Source organism: Halyomorpha halys, unplaced genomic scaffold (assembly GCF_000696795.3).
Source record: "Halyomorpha halys isolate HHAL.00 unplaced genomic scaffold, Hhal_1.1 Scaffold58.1, whole genome shotgun sequence".
Taxonomy (NCBI): domain Eukaryota; kingdom Metazoa; phylum Arthropoda; class Insecta; order Hemiptera; family Pentatomidae; genus Halyomorpha; species Halyomorpha halys.
Window position 1 is genome coordinate 2,456,542 of NW_027110919.1, and position 21,066 is coordinate 2,477,607.

General features: G+C 29.2%; 2 protein-coding genes and 1 long non-coding RNA gene across 8 annotated transcripts in view; 1 reads left to right on the top strand and 2 right to left on the bottom strand.

Annotated features, from left to right (window-relative positions):
- LOC106692474 (peroxisomal N(1)-acetyl-spermine/spermidine oxidase) overlaps positions 1-6,196 on the bottom strand; it is a 21,424-nt gene extending 15,228 nt beyond the window's left edge. The window contains exons 1-2 of the mRNA XM_014438436.2: positions 5,983-6,196; positions 1,246-1,435 (exon numbers count right to left, since the gene is read on the bottom strand). Of these exons, the coding sequence (XP_014293922.1) occupies positions 1,246-1,435; positions 5,983-6,047 (255 nt within the window). The 5' untranslated portion in view covers positions 6,048-6,196. The remainder of the gene's footprint in view (positions 1-1,245; positions 1,436-5,982) is intronic.
- The window catches only part of LOC136796153 (uncharacterized), a 35,072-nt gene extending 21,232 nt beyond the window's left edge, over positions 1-13,840 (top strand). Inside the window, exon 2 of the long non-coding RNA XR_010843863.1 lies at positions 13,565-13,840. This is a non-coding gene — a long non-coding RNA (uncharacterized lncRNA). The remainder of the gene's footprint in view (positions 1-13,564) is intronic.
- Positions 6,600-21,066, bottom strand: part of pps (protein partner of snf) — a 47,371-nt gene continuing 32,904 nt past the window's right edge. For 2 of the 6 annotated variants that reach the window (XM_067049026.1, XM_067049027.1), the window contains 10 exons: positions 19,587-20,044; positions 17,759-17,908; positions 16,270-16,650; positions 14,558-15,406; positions 13,419-13,709; positions 11,787-11,866; positions 11,681-11,713; positions 9,408-9,574; positions 8,946-9,121; positions 6,604-7,998 (listed from right to left, as the gene is read on the bottom strand). In XM_067049026.1, the coding sequence (XP_066905127.1) occupies positions 7,048-7,998; positions 8,946-9,121; positions 9,408-9,574; positions 11,681-11,713; positions 11,787-11,866; positions 13,419-13,709; positions 14,558-15,406; positions 16,270-16,650; positions 17,759-17,908; positions 19,587-20,044 (3,536 nt within the window). In that variant the 3' untranslated portion in view covers positions 6,604-7,047. Of the gene's footprint in view, positions 7,999-8,945; positions 9,122-9,407; positions 9,575-11,680; positions 11,714-11,786; positions 11,867-13,418; positions 13,710-14,557; positions 15,407-16,269; positions 16,651-17,758; positions 17,909-19,586; positions 20,045-21,066 lie in introns of all 6 variants that reach the window. The other 4 variants (XM_067049024.1, XM_067049023.1, XM_067049028.1 and 1 more) reach the window with 3 other exon arrangements.

Genomic DNA, 21,066 nt, shown 5'->3' on the forward strand with positions numbered 1-21,066 from the left:
ATTAAATGACATTAATATTGTAATATATTAGCAAGAATGACAAATAGGAGAAAATTATATGTAATACATAGGTTTTTATTAACAGGTAAATAATTTATAAATAGTTCTATGAGTGTATATGATATATGAGTGTTGTTGTAAGCACATGTTTATGTATAAAAGCACATATAAACTATAAAATAATTTATAATAATAGATAAATAAATAAATAATAGTAAGCACATGTTTATGGTTTGGTTGAATTTGTTTTTTAGCAGCCTGAAGATGGGGGAAATCTCCCGAAACGTTGCTGATGATATTAAATAAACTATTGTTTTTTAATAAGGAAGAATTTATGTCATTCACTAAATCCTTTTAATTCCATAAGACTCTTCCAGTATATGGGATTATTAAATTTAGATTTTTTTTAATTTCGGTTATTGTTGATATAATTGTTCATAACTCTGTGGCATTTTATTCAATACCTACCTTAATGCAACCGTTGGAAAGCTAAATGTCTTCTCTTTTAACTTACATTAACACAATTTAGATTTATTGCCCTTGTAAGGACGAAATATTATTTTCAAATAAAGACAAACTTTTCAAACGTTTTATTTTATATCTTCGGTTCTAATTTGTTTAATTAGAATCCGGTCTGAGCCTTTTGGTTGAGTTTTTAGAGCCCTAAACCACTGCTAAGTTTGATGCAGATTGTTTAAGGCATGTTGAAGTTAATTCTATGTGTTACTGTAGTTACACCGTCTTATCACTTCATCTATATATTAATTTATATCAAAGTTTCAAATGTTCAATCAATATATATATACAATCTCAAATATAGCAATAGCGAAGCATTGTCGGGTCTGCTTGAAATATATGAATATTATAAGTAACAGATGAATATGAAAGAATTTCATAATGAATTAAAGAAGAAAATATTTTTTTTTTAGTTTTTAATGGTTGTTATGTCAATGATCAGATTTTACATTCCCTCACCTATATACTAAATATGATATAGTGAAGTATTACAATAATCAATAATAACAAAAAAAAAATTGTTTTGAAACCTTCAAGGATTAATTTAATCTCAAAGCAGAATGTAGTAAATGGAAGTTACGTATACCAAATTTTTCGGTACAATTGAGTGAATATTGTGAATGACACCATTATACACAATATTTAATGTCTATGTAAAACGTTTATTCAGTTAATACAATATTTCTATTTTGATAAAAGATAGATAATTTTTAAAAAAAATAAAAGTACTTTGAGTGTGGTACGGGCGGTCGGGGAGCAAATGTTCTTCTTCGGTTCGGCAGTACAGGAAGCGAAACTGGGCGGAATGCACTTGACGTCCTGACAACGCACCTCTTTGCAGGTCACAGAGCTAGGGGCACCTTTCTTGTCCGACCCTCCATCACCTCCAGAGGGACTACTATGCTTACAGGCATTCCATCTGTAATTAGCACCAATTAGCTGGCAGTATACATCATAATAGCATCAAATTCATGAAAGTATAAAAATTAAATCCATTGAAAACTGAACTTCGAAACTTTGACCCGGCTAATACTTAATTTACCTATTATTAATAATAAGGAAGGTAAAAAATATGTACTTAAAAACTAGGCTAGTATAAAATAATATTATAACATTTGCCATTTTGGTTTATTTTTCAGCAAGAATCATCCCTTATTATTTCTTTATTTTACATTAACATTCCAACTACGTTTCGGGCTTTTTGCCCGATTTTTTTAATATAAGGAATTTCAAATTAATAAATAAAGAATTTTTTACAAGTAGTTTATATATAATTTTGTATGGGTATTCATGTTCTTTAGTCTAGCATGTTAAATGGAAAAATATTTCTTTCTTTTAGTATGTTAAAACCATATGACATTTAACATGGTTGAGAGTCTGCTAATATGTCTACAAAATGGAGAATGACGTCAAGCAACAGACCAGCTTATTAGCTCCTCACCATTTTGTCTCTTGTCGTTTTGATAGGTTAGTTACTCGTAGTTTGTATTTGGTCTGTGTTGTTTTTGTTTTGGACGTTTTTAAATTCTAATAAAGTAATGGATAAAAATAATAATAAAGTAATGAAACAAAAAGTAGAGGAGGAAACGAGAAACGAGTGAGGTGACCGAAAAATGATTTGACGAAGCTGTAGAAGATTTCATTATTTATAAAACAAGTTGCCCAAAAAATCCTCTTCTACATTAACATATATCGTGGACTTTAAATTAGGTTGCTCACAATCCTATACTTTTAACACTTGTGAAAGTAATAACGCATGTTAAAACTTTTTACATTTAACTGAACATCATGAATACCCCCTACTATTTACACAAGTCTTTTTTACCTTTAATTATTTGATGGACACATCACGCAGCAAAGCAGAATAGTGGCACATCTTACAATTTTTTTTTATTTGTTTAGAATTGGACGTAATCAGTAGATAGTGCCGCAGACTGCGATTACTTTCTTTACTGAGGTCATCTTACAGACTTTCCTAACGCTATTAGAGCTGTTAAAAATCTTCAAATATAAAATTTTAAAAAAATTGAGAGGTGTGAAGGCATAATCAAGTAAAGCAGCGATATGTCAACTCACAATATAAGAAACTTTCTTATTCAAATCTATTAAAAATATTGAAATATTAAGTGAAAACATATAAATTATAATTTACAATTAAAATATTGTAACAGTTTTTTTCCAGGAAAAATGAGAAATTAAAAAAATTTACTAGTGTGTGAATTCATTAGAAACCATCAGATCAAGAATTTAGAACAAAGGAATGGCGGATCGTGGGCTAAAGAAATGAGAAACTGCTCCAGAAAATGTTACCCTTTTCTTTTTCGTAATGTGTAAAAGGAGACAAACATACATAACAAAAAATTATTAAGACACCTGATAAAATCCTAAAAAGACAATATCAAATACTTTTTACTCAATTAACTAAATTCTTGTATTTCAAACTTTATTTAATCATTTAAGAAAGAAATATATTTTTCTTGTTTTGATTTGCCCGTAAAAATAAAAGCTAAGACGGTATGTTGAGGATAAATTTGAGATGTGTTCGCAATCCGGGGGATGTTTGATGCTACATACTCCGTTATGTTCTAGAAGTTTCTTCTTAAAAATAAACGATCGTAGACAAATGTGTCAAAGAACACTTATTGTCTTTTTTGTTACTTATGGCGTTTGGTAAAAAGAAAAAAGAGTTTATCTTTTAGCTACATTACCCTAAAGTCATGAGGACCTAGTTGAACAGAAAAATCATTTACAGAAAGTAATAAAACAAACAGTAGCGCGCTCGCTTACTTCGGAATCAGAAGAAATTATGAAGTTGCAAAAATCGTGTACATATGAAGAATCTTTAGCGCTAATAATTGACCACAGGCCCCCACAGGGAGGTCTAACATTTTGTCCAAAAAAATGTTGATCTAAAAATCGAAAATTATATAAGACTGACATTATGAGAAATAAATATCATGGGACAAATTAATCAATGATATGAGATTAAGTATCTAGATGGTTCCATAGCAATTTCGCTTATGCAAGCACAAACTTTTTGTCTTGATATACCTACGTTTCGAAAACTGCTGATCTGAAATTGAATGAAAGTTGGGGATTAGTGTAAAAAATGGTCAATTTTATGAAATACCATCCACTACTTCCATTTAAACTCATTTAATACAATCAACAATGTTTTTCACTTATTCTACACAAGAAAATAAATCAATTGTTAAATTATTACCCCACTATGCTATAGATAGTAAGAGTACAGGCATAAAACGATTTGTACCAATTAAACTAGTGAAATGGCATGAATTTTTTTTTAGGTGAAATAAAGTAGATACTCCTCCATACCTTTAAAATCATATCAGGATTTTCATAGCCATCGAGAAAAAAAATTAACAACTAAAGTCGTTACACATAGTTAAATGATGGTGAAGATGGTTTTAGCAGAATAAGTTTCCTTGTAAAACCAGGAATCAATGATCATAAATATGACAAAATATAATTATACGAATGTAATTAACAAGAAGACCAAAGAAATGGTAATGCAATCTTGAAGAAGGGGAAAGAATTTCGAAATGTAAAAGAAAAATGAAAAAAAAATAAAGACAATAAATAGGAATAATCGATTTCACAAATCCTAATATATTAACCGAATAGTTTTCCATAATTTTTTATTTCAATGCTCTCCTTGAGAGCATAGAAACTTAATAGCCATAACTTCATTCCCCACACCAATCTACTAAGTTTTTCTAATTATAAGATTCACCTATCATTAATTCTTAATACATTTTATAGAAACAAATGAATAAACTTGCTGCTAGTTTCAGTTGATAAAAACAGATTTCTGTAGGTTCAACGTTCCAGTGGAGCTAAACAATATAAACTAGGACCAGTCAGTTTAAAGCTTGTAGTTTTTATACTAAAACTTTTGTCGAAATTTTAGGAAGGAATATAGTTCTAATATCTTTCTAATAACTTCAATTTGTTGGATATCAAATAGTGATCCTCTACAACAGGAAAACTGAAGGTTAGAAAAGTATCAAATTAAATGTCATATAATTATAACTAATTAATACAACAGCAAAAAATTCAATCTATTATTTTCATACAAATAAATAAGAGGCATTGTATTATCTAAATGATAAAAAACTTAATGCAGTCCAACTTAGAATTTAAATTTTTAAGAATAGAATAATATAAAGTTTATATTGGCCAAATGGAAGTTTGGATGGAAATCGAAGACTTAAACCAATTTACCCAATGAACAAGGAATATCATTAATAACAAAGATGAATTTCATGAATATTATATAGAAGAAGTATAATTGTTTTAAAGCCAATGATATTTGTATAGAGCTATAATTTAACAAAATAGTTTTCAACTATTTATTGTCCGACGTTTCCCTGACCATCTTTATATTTTAAAGATTCTTTAATTTAAAAAAAGATTATTTAATAAAATTATGATGTAACCATATTATTAGAAACAGCCAGAATTGTATCTTATCAACATTTTTAATTACTAACACCAAAAAAAGGACCAAGAAAAAGGTATTCTATTGAAATATTTAAAAAACTGTTGAAACTATCACCTACATCTCTGATCTAACCCAAACCAAAAAAATACATCTTTGGTTTCTGTGCCAGGCCTTACAGAGTATTGAGATACTAGTTGGAACAGAAAAAATAACTATTGTTACCTTTATTACAATCTATTGTAGTGCAAAGTTTTACATTATTAATTTGTTTATAAATAAAAATTTCATTTAAGATAAAAGTTTATATTTTATTTGAACAAAGTTCAGGTAAGAGCAGACAGTAAGTTTTCAAGAAAATATATCCCAAAAAAAAAAAAAAATTCCATTATATCCTTTGCTAGTGTTTCCTTCCATATTCGATTTAAGAACAGAGCTTATGAAAACTTTTGGATGTAATATATATTTTTCTAAACTCCATATTTATGATAAATAACAATTGATCCAACTAACAATATTAAGTTCAAAACCAGTCAGATTGTAATAAACAAAAACTAATTATGAAAAATAATTTTAAAAAATAAAAGATTAAATTTTTTTTTGTACTCTTCTGACGAAATAAGTAATTGATTATATACATGTAGGTAGGTATATGTATATCTGATATAGTTTGTAATTCCTTTGATTGCCTTGTGACAGAACAATGATAAAAGATTAAATCCAATTGAGCCTTATTTTTATATGTCAAAATAAATTTCAAGTAATGGGAGTAGAAAGGTAACTAATAATGGCTAAAACAGTTTTCAGAATATCTGCTATTTTGATGACATAATTTATTTTTCTGCATTTTATAAACATCTATAAAAAATTAAAAAGTACATGAAATAGATAATTAAAAAAAAACTTCTGATGAAAAAGTAATGAAACCTGATATTAACTAAATAGATTTATAATTAGGCTACTAAAAATTTAATAAAAACTTTTATAGATTGAAAAATTCTCACCCAATGGTAGTAGACAATGTTTTAAATTCTTTCTTGATGAAACCAAAAAGTGGAACCTTTGTCATTATAGAACAATGAGAGTACAATACTAATTTCAAATAAGAAATCCAGGTTAATTCTAATGCAAATGGCACATTTATTAAAACAAAATCAAGGTTACCAACTTAACAAGATGTTACAAATAAAACTAAAAACAAAAACAAAATGAGGGAAACCAAAACCTAAGGGTTATAAAAAGGTTATAAAAATGTAAAGATAGTTTTATTTGTTTGATTGTTTTAAATTAATAAAGATTTTTATTAATTACATAATTTATTTTTAACAGTGATATAAATTATTTATATATTTATATTTGAATCACATGATTTTTATTCATCATAACATAGTTTAGTAATTCTCTTAGATTCTTTCTTTACACATATAACTAATGTTCTTTTACAATTCTTTTTGTACAAGTTTTTACATTTTGAAATACTTAAATAATTATTATTCTCTTAAAGAAACTAGTATTAACAAGTACAATTTACAAACATTATAAAAAGAAATAACTAATAAAAAAAAAATTCAAAATTGATCATATTTCCTCATACAACCACTTTTTAAAAATGTGTTTTTAAATATTAATTCTTGTAAATATACACAATTAGTCAATTTAGTAAAAATAAATTGTTTGCAGGTACATCTTTAATATAAATGAAATAAATTAATATTTCAAAATACTCAGAAAGTTCATGAAAAGAAATATACTACAAATTGGAATGAAGTTATTGTACATACAATTTTAGATAAAAAGAAGATTGACTCAAGAGTTTTGCATCATTCTTGATGCAAAGAGAAAACAAAATTTAATTTTACAAAAGAAAAATAAACATACATTTAAAATATATAACACCTGTACAAAATATTTACAAATATTTGCAGCAATTAAGTAGGTGATTTACTTACTTTGCAATAAAATAAACTGCGAGATCATTATAGAAAATGCATATTAAATTAAAAAATATTGCTGTACAGTGTATATACATTACACAGCTTTTTTAGCTGTAGACATGTTTACAATAAAGCTTAACTACTATTTGAAGAGGCTCTACGAGATCGTCTTCTTGGTGGAGAAAGTGAACGTCTTCTTGGTGATGGTGATCTGCTTGCTCTTCGCTTCCTTTCACGAGCCTTACGCTGCTCGAAATTTCTAATTTCTTCATCCCATTCAGACTGTACATTTCTATCACGACCATGTGTTCCTCTAAACCGAGGAGGGGGACCACCCCCACCCCTAGGAGGCCTAAATCCACCACCACCTCCTCGAAACCCTCCCCGGCCTCGGTCAAATCCCCCTCTGAACCTTGGAGGTCGATTGCCTCTTACTGCCGGTCTATGTTGCATCATTCCTCTGTTATGATGCCCATTATCCCATTTTCTCCTAGGAGGATGAGATACTGGTGGAGGTGGTGGCCTCCTTTCTTTAAATTTATCCTTCCTTTTTCTGTCTTTGTCGACTACTGGAGGTGGTGGAGGTGGAGCGGGAGCTGAAGGATATTTATAATGTGTAGGAGCAGGTGGGTAGATAGGTTGAGGTGCTACCGCCACGGCTACAGGCGGAGGTGCCGCATAAAAATAAGCAGGCTGTTTAAATTCTTTCTTTTCTTCTGATTCCATTTCTGCTGCCTTCCTTATTAGTTCTGAATCGGAGAGTTGTGATAAGGCAGATTTTGGCTTTGGAGGATCGGGTCTCTGACGGGGATCTCTACTGGTTCGTTCACTTTTAACATCTTTTTCTTCCTCCTTCAAGTCTTCTTCTTCTTCATAAAAGGCTTGGCTGGTATAAGCTTTAACAATTGGATCTGATTTAACATCCATAGTAGGGGTTCCCTTTATAGATGCAAGAATATCTTGAAGATTTGGAGGAAGCTTGATCTCATTCGTATCTAGAAAAGGAATCGCCTCAGATCCTTGTCTTGGAGGGGTAAATGAAGAAGATGGGCTATATGGTGCTTCTTCATCTAAAGCCACTGGAACCTGATAAACAAAATAAATAACAAATTACAACATGTCATAAGAAAAAACATTTATTACAGGAATATATACTATTTACAGAACTTTTCATACAGTAAATTCTTGAAATAAGATTTGAAAATGAATTCATAAATCTGAAATTTAATTAATGATCATATAATATTAATCTGGGGAAGATTCTGGTCAGAAGCTTGAGGAAAATACAAAAGAAAACAAAAAAATCTTCTAAAAAGTTCTAAAAGGAATAAGAAGGGAACAACTAACTTCTCTGAAAGGAATCAAAACATAGGAATTGCATAAATCATAAAAAGACGGATCTGATGAAAAGGAGTGATATAGAGTTGAGTGAAATCCAGAGGGTTACATAAGATAATTGGTTTGAAAAAGACTATGTAAGCAAAGAACAACAGGAAGTCATCGCTACAATGAAACTAAGCAAGGTAGCAGGGATTTATGAAATCATTCCTGAAATGACCAAATGCAATGAGAGCAAAGGCCAAGAGATGTTCTTCCAACTTCTAAATCTCATTAGGAAAGAGAAGCTTCTTAAGGATTGAGAAGTAATCATGCCCTTTCATAGGAAAGGAGACGGAAAATAAAACACCGGTATGAGAGATATCCAATGTCCAATGAATTACACATGTCCCTTAAGGAAAGTTCCATTGTATATCATTTTAGTACATTTCAAATCATTCATTTTAAATTCACACTAGAAATAAAGGAAATAAGTTAGAGCATAACCATTCTTATAGGGTCAATCAGAAATAGATAATTAGCTCTGTTTTATCAATTTAATTTATCTTTTTTTACTTTCCAAACTGAAAATCAAAAGGTATGGAATCAGGCATTATGTTTGACACCATGTGTACGTTATTAATAGGGTTTTTGCTGGATTGAAAGAAATATATTTGAAATTTGCATCTAAAAATGTTTTTTGAAATAATATTTACCTGACTACCCGCTGCAGCTTGTGCAATGCTCTGTATTTGTTGCCTTTTCTGTTCAATCATTCTATTTACTTCTTCCAGATTTCGCTGAATTTCAGGGTTGACTAGAATAGCTTCTGCTTGATTATCCTCTGGAGAATACAAATCATCCTCTCCAGGACTATAAGGTTCATCATCATCTACAAGAGATTAGAAATTGTAAACAACATTAAATTAAACACTTTAAACATTGAGAGTTTGAAACTATAACTTCAAATTCTATAGATTGGAGTATTTTAAATAACAGAGCATTATTGAAATAAAATTTATAATACATGAAATTTAGATTATAACAATTTAAAATTTCCAAATATTCAATGAAAAGCTGGCCAAAGAAAAAATAAACAAAGAAAACCTATCATCTGATCGAACTTTAATTATGGCTACAAAACACTTAATGAAGAGAAAAAAAGAATAAGCCATTACCTGGGAGTGGAGGGGTGAGTCCTGGAGGATGTGAGTATGGTTTTGAAAATGGAGGAAGAGGCGGTGGCGTTGTTGGAGGTGTACCACCATCAGCAGGGAGTGGAGGGGTGTAAGATCTTTCTAATCTGTTACTACTGCTCGAAACCAATGTTGAAGACTTCTTAGTTCTGTAAAAAATATATATATATATTCAACCACAAGTTTATTTTAATCAATCATTTGAAAAACACCTCGTATACAAAAAAGAAAAAAACGGCCTTAAAACATTAATACAACTTAAATTAGAAATTGGAAGATCATTGATTGACCATGTGTAATATAAAAAAGGAAGATGGCGCGGGTGCGGTCAAAATAACTCTATTGTGAGTCAATGTTTCACCCCACTTCGCAGGACTTTATCAGGGCTATAAAAGATACAAACAACTAAAATAATGTAACAATGTAACATAATAGATAAAATGAAATAAAAATAAATTATGGTATGATTAAAAAGTTGGCTCACAATAAATAGTTTATTTACTATTTGAGTAACTTTGATCTTACCCGGAACATCTTCCTTTTGTATACTACTAATTGTTGTATGTAACTATAATCGGGGTTCTGCAACTTGCGGTGTCTAATAATGTGGAATGGACGAGGCAAGCCCACACCAGTAAATCAAAACCAGCAATGAAAAGAAATGGAGAAGTGTTACTCAAATGACAGATTTCATTTATAATTGGAGAAGTTTGTCGGGGGGTGCGGTCAGCAAAGAACAACATAAATAAACAAACAACGCACCCCCTGACAAACTTCTGCAACCATTAATCTATGGTCAACTATCTACACCTCATTACGATTTCATTTATTGTATATGTCTTTTCAAAGTAGAAGAATTGAATAAAGCAGTGGATATACTTATGTTGAACTTCTAAGCAACCACTGAATAAAAAGGAAATGATTTTTTTTTCTCTTTATTTTGGTTGAAATAAGTAGTATTAGGGGAAAAAATTGTTATAGCACCATTTCTATGAATTTTAAAGAAAGGTTTGGCCATTTTCCCCCTTTTTTTTACCTTTCTTATTCATCCCTGGCATCTTATTAAAATTCTTTGGTATTATAAATATGAATCTATTGGAATATTAATTGATTTTTTTTCCCTTGGAACTTTTTAATTGTTTAAAAGTAATATATGTTTTCAATATGTGATTTGTAAGTGTAATGTTGAGTAATATATTGTAAACAAAATAACGCAAGAAAAAATGTCAACTAATACTTCCATAGCATTGTATTTATAATACCAAAGAATTTTAATAAGATGACTGGAGTGAAGTAAGGAAAAAAGTTTGAGAATGATTAAAGTTAAAAAAAAGTCAAAACATCACTAAAATTTATAAAATATGTGTATAATATAAATTTATTTGAAAATGATATTAATAAAAAAATTGGATTCTTATGTAATTTATTTTTTTACAATGTGGATTTGGTGAGATCTTAAGAATATTTTTCCTTATTTATTTTATTCTAACATTCTGATTGATAATTAATAATGATTCCGATAATAATAATGATAAGAGGAGGTAAGAAAGAAAAAAAAAATTTATGGACATAAAGCAGTGCCTAAGAAACTGGGGAGATTTGAGCATTCGACAAAGTAAAATGGTACCATCCAATATTGGTTTTAATTTGATAAAGTTAAAATTGTTAGGGAGAATGAGAACTTAGGATCATGGAAACCTAAAATAAGTAAATGAATGGAATATGGTCCGGGTGCAGTCAAAAAAACTCAAATAGTATAATTCTACTATTTGAGTTTTTTTGACCGCACCCGGACCATATTCCATTCATCTATACACACGGTCAATCAATAATCTTCCACTAAAATAAGTAAGTTTATAATTTTTTTTTCTAATCATCATACTTTCCATAATAACAATATAATAATTCCATAATAATAATAACATGGTTTTCAAAGTAACAAGTTTGAATTATCTTGAGTTCATAAGTATGTAGATAACGTAAAATTATTAATGGGAAGTGCTGCTTAAAATTGTTGGCTAAATATAAACACATTTTTGTTCATATCCATAATTTTATTTTTAGCCAGTTTTACTTAAACTTAGATAGGTGACAATAAGATATGTTTCAAGCAACTAAACTATCAGTTAGACTATCATTATCTATCTATGAATAAAGTAATAACATCTAATACAGGCTATAGAATTTTGATTATTTAGACAAAAAGATAAGTTAGAATATGATTTTTAATAATCAAAGATGTGTTGTTAACATACCTGCTTGATAACGCTAAGCTAGATGTGGATCCCCTGTGAGAATGAAAGAAAGAGTTTAGAATAAAGTAGTAAATTTAATAGATTAAGTCAAAATAGGACAACATACTTCTTTGTTCGGATGATTATTCCTAGAAGGAGATGAGTTCGGTAATCATCAAAACCAGGACCATCTAAAGGAAGAAGAACCTAAAAAGCAAAAAAAAAAATATGTAGACCCATTTACATATATCATACTGTAGGTTTAATATCAGATCCAACAAAAACAAATTTTTAAACACTTCCCATGCCTACTACATGGATCCGTGTATCATGCGCCTAGTGCATGGTGCCCACTACACAGATCCGTTATCGAGCACATCAACATACAAACGCGTCAGTCTATTGCGGGCACTGCTGGCGAGAGTTGTTTTTGTACTTTTTTCCTATACTAGAATATTCATTTTAAACGTATTTAGAGGATGTTTTTGAAAAAGTTTTTATTTTTGTGTTTTTTCAATTAAGGTATATATTTTCAACCATAAATATTGAAGCTGGTCCATCAAAACAAAAGTCTGGAAACAAAAATGAAACAAATACCAAGAAAAAGTTTTGTATTAATTGTTTCTGTTTTTTTAATATGTTGCACTTTTTTTCCGTAATTATATAGTTGTAATAAATTTAATTTAAACTACTTATTACGTGTTTATATTCTATTTAAACCTATTCAATATAAAATATAGATGTAATAATGATATTCATGGTAAACATGGATCCGTGATGTCGGCATTTACAATGGATATTTTGCTGACGGTGCCGGGATACACGGATCTGTGTGATAGGTATAAATGGCCAAATATACCACAAAAAAATAAATTTACAAAAAATGAATATAATTGGTAATAAAGACACTATTACAACTAGAAACAAGACAAAAAAAATCTCGCATTTTTTTAAAAAATCACATTTTTTAAGGCAGTGAACGGGTTAAGTTATGCTTTTTTTTTTAATTTTAGATGTATGATGAACTAGACCAGGGTACTTTTTAAATTATCCATTTATTAAATAAATTTAAGAAAATAGAATAATTATTTGATGAATTATCTCAATTAAATAGTTACCTGTAATAATTTCTTGAAATAATAATTTATAAAAATAAAGTAATTAAAATACTGGAGATAAACAACATTATACTGAGATAGTTCAAACACTTGCAGCAATTGTCATAGTCACTGCCATGGTGTAAACTGTAAGATAGACGAAGAGTAATGAGTAAGAAGCCCTAATGAGAGTATTTACTATTGTGGTAGTGTTGTTGCACTAGGTCCAGCATGAGTAGTGCCTATAGCAACAGTAAATCTGTTGTCATGTTAAACTTCATTTATAAAGAAGTTACGTTATTATACAGCCATTACTATGGAGTCAAATATGATAGTAACTGTCATGGCAGTGAACACTGTGAAGCTATCATATAGTTTACACTATGGAAGCAGATGGGACAGTTGTTACAATGGTCATTAACTATCTCCGTTTAGTGTAGTTCAGCTAAAGTATTAAATGATTTAAAATATCATTTCAGTGAATAATTATTTCAAGTGATAAATACAGACAGTTATTTGATTGAGATAATTTCATCAACTAACCATTTGATAAATTAATATTTATTTTATAAACAAATTATTTAAAAAGTTCTAAGATCTATGATAAACCAATAAAAAAGAGTGTATGTATCTATATTATTATATTAATGAATAAGTTTTACCTGAGGTATCGGACTGTGACTTGCTAGAGGTAGGACATAGAAATCTTTGACAGTTTTGGAAACTTGGCCAATCACTGCCATACGATTTCTACTATTTAGATAAGAATACAAAGAAAGATAATTCATCTTCTCTTCTTCTGCTTCAGAATGGAACCTGATAACAATGATATCCTTCGTGCCTGCTTTCTTCATTCGAGAAACATATTCCCAAACAGAATCTGGTTGAATTCTTCCAACACAGTCTAGCTGATCAGACAGTTCCTCGCCTAAGTCTTCACAGCTACCAGAAACCTTAAATAAAACAAAAATGATTTATTTAATAAAATTTAGCAATACATTATTAAAAATGGCATATATCTTGTTAAAACAACTGAGAAGTTTTAAAGTTAGTGATCTTAAGAAAAATGTAATATTAAAAAAGTTATGCAATATGAAATATAAAAAAATATTAAAATAGTAAAAAAATAGTATAATTCTACTATTTGAGTTTTTTTGACCGCACCTGGACCATATTCCTTTAAAAAAAAATATTAAATAAGAATTGTAAATTTTTTTGAAACTACTGAACTGAACAGTTTACATAAATCATTGAAATTATTAAGGAAAATTTTAAACTATGTTTCTTATTTATATCTTAGTTAAATTAGATGTTAAAATACATTTTATAAAAAATCATAGGGAAAAATTAACGTTACAATAAGTATGATTTTAATTTTTTTAATGGTTAATTGGTTTCAAATTAATCAAAATGATTGAATAACAAAATATGGGTATATCATAAAACATAATATTTCATATTAACACATTAGTGATTATACTTATACTATGTGATCTTAATAATCCAGATACTTGTTCCCAACTCTTCATTTCTTTTTTCCTTGAACCAGTTCTACTTCATAAGTGATATCTAGCCATAAAATTTTGTCAGACTAATACAGTAAAAAAAAAAGAAGAGAAATTTGACCAATTCAAAATGAAACTAAAAAAATGTGGTAATTTATACAGGCAAGTAAAAGAGCATTTGTAAAGCCTTAATTCAGACAATCTCCTTTCATCAATTTGCATGGATTATCAAGGTCCTATAGTACCTATTTCTACCGAAATTAATATTTAACTTAAAGCAATATTTGGCCAATTACCTCATAAGCACTTGTATAGAGCTTTGTGACCTCTGACATATTCAGAATTCCTCTCCAGACAGGCGGTTTTTCTTCTTCCAGAGGAGGAGTGGAAATGTTGACCGTCGAAGAAGGTTCGCGATCAGAAAGGTCACTATCTGGTTGGGACGGAGGTGGCGGTGGAATTGAAATGTGCTGTGAAATAACCTCTTCAATTTCCTTGAGAGTTTCTTCAGCTTTATCATCCCGCTTATCCTTCTCTTTTGGCTTATCGTCTTTTTCTTTCTTCTTCTTATCTCGATCACGACTCCTGGACCTCGATCGCCTTCTTGACCTACTCCTATCTCTTCGATTTCTATCCTCCTTTTTCTTTTTCTTGTCACCAGATCTAGAAGAATGTTCTTCTTTTTTCTTGTCATTCTTCTTTTCTGGTGACTTTTCTTCTTCTTTAGTTTCTGAAGTTGTAGTTTTCTCAAGTTCATAATCATCCGCAGTACGGTTTAGAGCTGATTCCAACTCAGATATGTTGATCGCCTTAGTTTCGATGACTTCTTCCCCTTTCCGACTTTTTAAAACAACAGTTTTGGCTTGATGAATTAAATCTAATTCATTTTTTTTTATAATCTCTAACTGATGCTTTGCTTCTTTTTCACGCCATTGAGCCAGCTCCTGAGAAGCAAGTTCCTCGGGAGACAACCTCACTAACTGGGTAGGGCTGATTGATTTTTCAACTATTTTTTTGTACAGGGTTAAATTTTTAGGATCCTTAATATTAAAAACAAGGCTTCTATATTTTGATTTGTATTTGGTTCCAGTGTCCTTAAAAAGTGCAAATAGTTCTTCCTCAATAGAGGTAACTAGCTCTTTAATCTGGAAAAGATATAAAAACAAATTACATAATCATATGGAAAAAACACAAACTACAAAGAAAATTATCATTGTAATTTTTTAGATTTAAAAGTTATATAATGTAGAAATATATTTTAGGAAAATTAAGCAGATATTAATAAATGAAATAAAATTTATTTCTTTATTTTTTATTTACAAAATAAATAAATTTATAAAAAAGCTTTGGGTAGCCCATCAGCACTTAACTGACTTAAATTTGGGACTGCCGGTATATCATGAATATTATTTGCTTTTTAAAATAAGATTTTCAGTTTGAAGAAGAAAGAGAATCAAAATAATAAATAATGCACAATTTACCGGTGCCTTATATAAAACGTTATAGCTCAACTATGCCACAACCTATATGGGGTAATTATGAGAATAGACAAAACAAATTCAAAACTGTGGGCTATGTATTTTAGTTCCTTCTAAGAGTAAATCCTTTGGCAATCAAATAGAATAATAGAGCTTAAGGAATAGAAGAAATCCTTTGATTTTCTATACATTTTACTTCTAGATTCCCTTCACTACTCAAAAATCACAATTTTAGTTAAAAGAAAAATATAAAAAGAGCAGTCCATGGATAAAACAGCTAGTGGTTTATAAAAATAACTTTACAAATATTAATTAAGATCGGAATTTAAATATAATACACAAATTAAAATATTCTCAAAAATCATTAAACAAATAATTGTAGTACCATTTCAATTGCATCATCAATGATCATGTAGCATGATGGATTGACCAGTACTTATCATCATCAAAGATGCTAAATTATATACATTCTATTCAATAAATAGTTTAAAATATAATATATTTATCAATTTTATTAATGAATGAATTACCTCATCATTGGAGATATTGACCGAGTCATCTTGTTTTACTCTTTGATTCAACAGCTCTTGAAGAGTTCTTTTTACATTTGCCCTGACTGGTTCTACAGACTGAGTAGAAACAGGAGTAGTTTCTTCAGAAGGCTTTGTGGTTTCACTCGTAGAATCTTTTCTTTTTTTCTTTTCTTCTTTCTTCTTTTCATCTTTATCCTTTGTGCTACTGACTGAATCCCTACGTTTATCTTCTCTAGATGAAGACCTCTCAATAGGCTTTTTTCCATCGATAGAAAGACGTTTAGCAACAGTTTCAGTGGGAGATTGTGCGACGACTTTTGCTGCTAATTTTTTGAGTTTTCCATCATCTTCTTCTTTTCCTTTTCCTTTGGTTGTTGGCTGAAAGCAGAAACAATAGAAGATAAGCGAATAGAATTCAAATTAAATTGAAGTGAGGGGCGTTAAGCCCAATAAAAATTTAATTTTTTAATTTTAGTTTAAACTATAACTGGAATAGAAGCTTTTAATAACTACCATGAATAAAATGGAGCAGGAAGGTAAATTATCTAATCTCAGGATTGAACATAATCCATACTAATAAAAAAAAAAACGATAAGGGAAATGATGAATAGTGCTCTTCCATCTATCTGCATAAATCAAGATATTTAAAAAATAAATAAAATAAAATAATAATAGTTAAATATTTAAAGTAAATTAAAGCTATTAAAAAAAAAAAGGTTTTCAGAATTATTAAGTAGAGAAAAACATTATTCATTAGCGAGCAGTAGCTCACAAATGAATAATGTTTTTCTCCAATACTAAATCCCTAACTAACAATTATATAAAATTATAATCTTTCAATAGCCCGTAAGGGGGTGAGGGAGCAGGAAATGGTAGAAGTACCTCAGGTATTGACAGGAAGCAGTATGATCAACAATTTGCTCCAACCGCCTCCTTGATCCACTAACTAATGCCAGGTGTTAATTTTTGGGGTGAGATGATCTAGAAAGCATCTGTTATACCAAGTTTCATATCATAACCAAACCTAATATTTTTCTGTCAAGAAAAAATTTAATGTACTAAGATAGGATCTGAACTAAGTGTTAACATTAAAAACCATTGCTCTGACCACCATCCACTCTTTGACCATAAACTAAAAAACTTAATTAATTCAACTTAAGACCTAATCATATCTAACTATTTTTAAAGAATAAATTCAATCAATTGGTAATAAAGTAGAAAAAACAGCAAGTAGGTAAGGCAAGAAAAAATAAAGTTTCATAATGATACTTTCTTTTTAAATTAATCTATAAATAAGTTTAATTTCATTCCAAAATAACTGTTTCTGAATTTAAAATCAATGTTTTTCAAAATTATTGTTTCTAAACTCAGTTTGTAACATTAAGCTAGTAGAAAATTAAATGTTCAAATAATCAGAACATAATTAACTGAAACAGTATGAAACAAATATCACTATAAATCTAAAGTTAAAAAAAAAAAGTTTCACCTGCTGTACAGTCATTGGCTGTGCCTGGATAATTTGAATCTTATGAGGCGTGGACGGCTTGGGGGCAAATCCAATTTCTTTAGTGCCAGATGATGTTATTTTCTGAGTGAGCACAGCTTGCTTTAAATTTCCTACTTTTTCATTTCCTCCCTAAAATTATTTAAAATATATTATAACATACGTAAAACATCAATAATATATATAAGATAAAACTAAAATAGATTAGTTTTTGAGAATTTTGATGAACTCAGATAATATTTGTATTGTTTTTGTTTAAAGAGCTTTGATTGAAGTTATTATGAAAGTTTAGCAATAAAGCATGAATGCAGATGAATCAATTTTTGAATAGCATAGGCCTATACAGGTATTGTAGTACTTTTAAATGCAAACATTTTCAAATTGTTCTGTATTAAATAATTTTATGAGCATATTTAGTACAAACAGTAAAATAAGGAGTTATCAAGGTTTGAGGGATAGAAAACTAAATATTGAACTTCAGAATAGTGGATATGACAAATACAGTAATATGTCATTTTATTTTTCCATTTTATCAATTGAATAGTTCTTGTAGTACCAAGTTATACACCTATTTCTTTCCAATAATATAATTTTATTATCAAAACAAAAATAAATAAATAAGCAATCTTTTTTTATATAGTAAAATAAACATTCACATAGACAAAAAAATGGTGTGGACCAGAAACTGGGTGTCGAGGCCATATGCCCATGATGCTGTTCTCCAATATTTAATTTTTAACAAAATTTTGCAATTCAGAAGTAGAATCCATTTTTATGAAATGACGCCAGGAGATTCTTGTATATGCTATATCCACCAATCGTTAACACCACTGATTATGTAGTTTCTTCTTATTACAAGTACTGAATTAGTGAATATAAAACTTTAATTGATTTTAATTAATTTAAATAAACTTTAATATATGGCTTGAGATAGTGTAAATGCTTCTCATTTTATCATATTTCTGTAAAATTAAGACTGCTGACAAGAGGTTAGTTTTAAAGATATGAACTAGATGAATTTCTAATGTATCATTCCTAGTTACTTCTCAGCAGATGTAATCAAAATCAGTAATTCAATCATGATACAGTTTTGGGAGGGGCCTACAATTGAACTTTACTTCTTTTATTTTTCTAATAAACTTTTTACTTCTTTTACCAAGTATTTAAAAGGATAACAGTGCCACTATTTTTTTTTTTTTTTTTTTTACCATCACAAAAGTGCCAAAAATTTTCCAGTTCCAAAATAATTTTGATAACTATTTGTGTGGATGATTCACATCTACTTCAGGAAATCTAAATACAGAAAGGTTTGTAAAAACTATTTTCATTATCATCAAAGTAGTGGGCACAGGTGCAGTATTGTTTTTCCATTCCAAGCATGCACCCATCAGCCTTTTATTAGATATCAGGCAACAACTTCTTTACTCAAGTAGTTAGTAATCTTCTTTACCTATAGGCAGTGAGAAGCCTAAGTGATATATTACTGAATTAAACCTTTAATAAAAAAAAGACCCTACAAAATAAAAAATAATGATTTCCGCAACTAAAATCATTTTATGTTTATGTATATATAGTTGACCGTAAAGATTGATATATAAGAAGATGGTCAGGGTTGCGGTCAAAAGAGAAACAAAAATAGTTGTAAACTATTTTTTTTTCTCTTTTGACCGCAATCTTGACCATCTTCTTATATATAAAACCATTTTAATTTTTCAAAGGCACCAACAGGGCAGAGCCACTATATTAAAAAAATGGTCAGATTACTGAAAACAGTACATTGAATTAGTAATTTAAAATAAATATTCTATACCTGTTTATTAACTGATGGCTTTGCTGGTAGTGATTGCTTTGCAGATTGCTGTTGCTTAGCTTGAATTTGTGAAGGTTGCTGCTGTGACTGTTTAACTTGAGTTGGTTGTTGCTTGGTTTGAGGAAGTTGCTGTTGCTGTACTTGTTTCGTTTGAGGCAGCTGCTGACTTTTCAATTGATTGAGAGCTTTGGGTTGGGCTTGCTTTGCTTGAGTTAGTTGTTGTTTATTTGTCGCTGACTGCTGAAGTTTAGACGCAGTTGATTCTTGCTGTTGTTGGACTTGTTTAGAAGGTAGAGGTTGTTTCTGATTAGCAGCTTCTGGAGATTGTGACTGAGCCTGATTTTGGGCAGGCTTCTTATAGAATTTATTTGGTGGGAGAACACTTGGTTTAGCAATTTCATAGGTTTGATGTTCAAGTAACCAATCAGCAAGTATTTGAACAGTAGGTGCTGCATTACCTATATTTAAAATAAAAACAAAAATTTGATATTTAAATGCTACAGTGAATTAATCTTTTTTATATTGTTTAAAAGGTACTAACTTATTCTAGCAAGGGAAGAAAGGACCTACATGTTATCAGTCTATTCTACTTAAAGTAAGAAATTGGATTCTCCTTGAAATTAATTTTTAGTAAGCCATGAAGAATTATGATCTAAATTAAGGTAGTATTTTTAAACAACATACATACATATTATAATAGTATTTATCATTTAATATTAATATAAATTATTGATTGTTTACATAGTATACAAGATTAGTAAGAATTGCATTTATAAATAATATATTACAAGATGCAATATGACATTATGTTGACTTTTAATATAGCTAAATTTAATTATATCACTTAGATTTTAATATTAATAAAGGGTTAAAACCATTATTTTATTCCAGAGGAAAAGATTTGATTCTAAACAATGAAGGTTATAAACAGAATTTTCTAGAACAAAGTAGATCCATGAGATTGTTATTTAGAAATTTTTTTTTATGAAATTATGAATTGAATATGGATTATAACCTGTTTTTAAATATTTAGGAAATATTTTGTAGTAATTAATAATTTATGAAAAGGTTTAAAATAGAATAGCTAAAATGGTAGTTCCTGTAAGTAAAGAACCTAGTTAGTCCAAGAGGTTATAACTGGTTATAAGGAAACAAAGATAGTCTGGGGAAGTCATTCTTGGTCTTGATGTGACCTTTTTTAAATTATCTTAAGTTCTTAGTTAGTTGTGTAGAAGTTGAGATCCTGAAATGTATGTGATGTATGAATTATAGTTTAATTTCAAGCTTTTCATATTCAAGAAACACTTTGTCATGGTGAAAATTGTTCTGGAAACCAACCTAGTCAGAAAATTGGTAACTAAGTGATAGAATGCAATTTATTTTTCTATTTTATATACTTGATTGAAGGCTAAAGTTGCACATAGGTCATTTACAAAGTTAACACAATTGTGTTCCTCGAGTGATAAAAAAATAGTTTGAG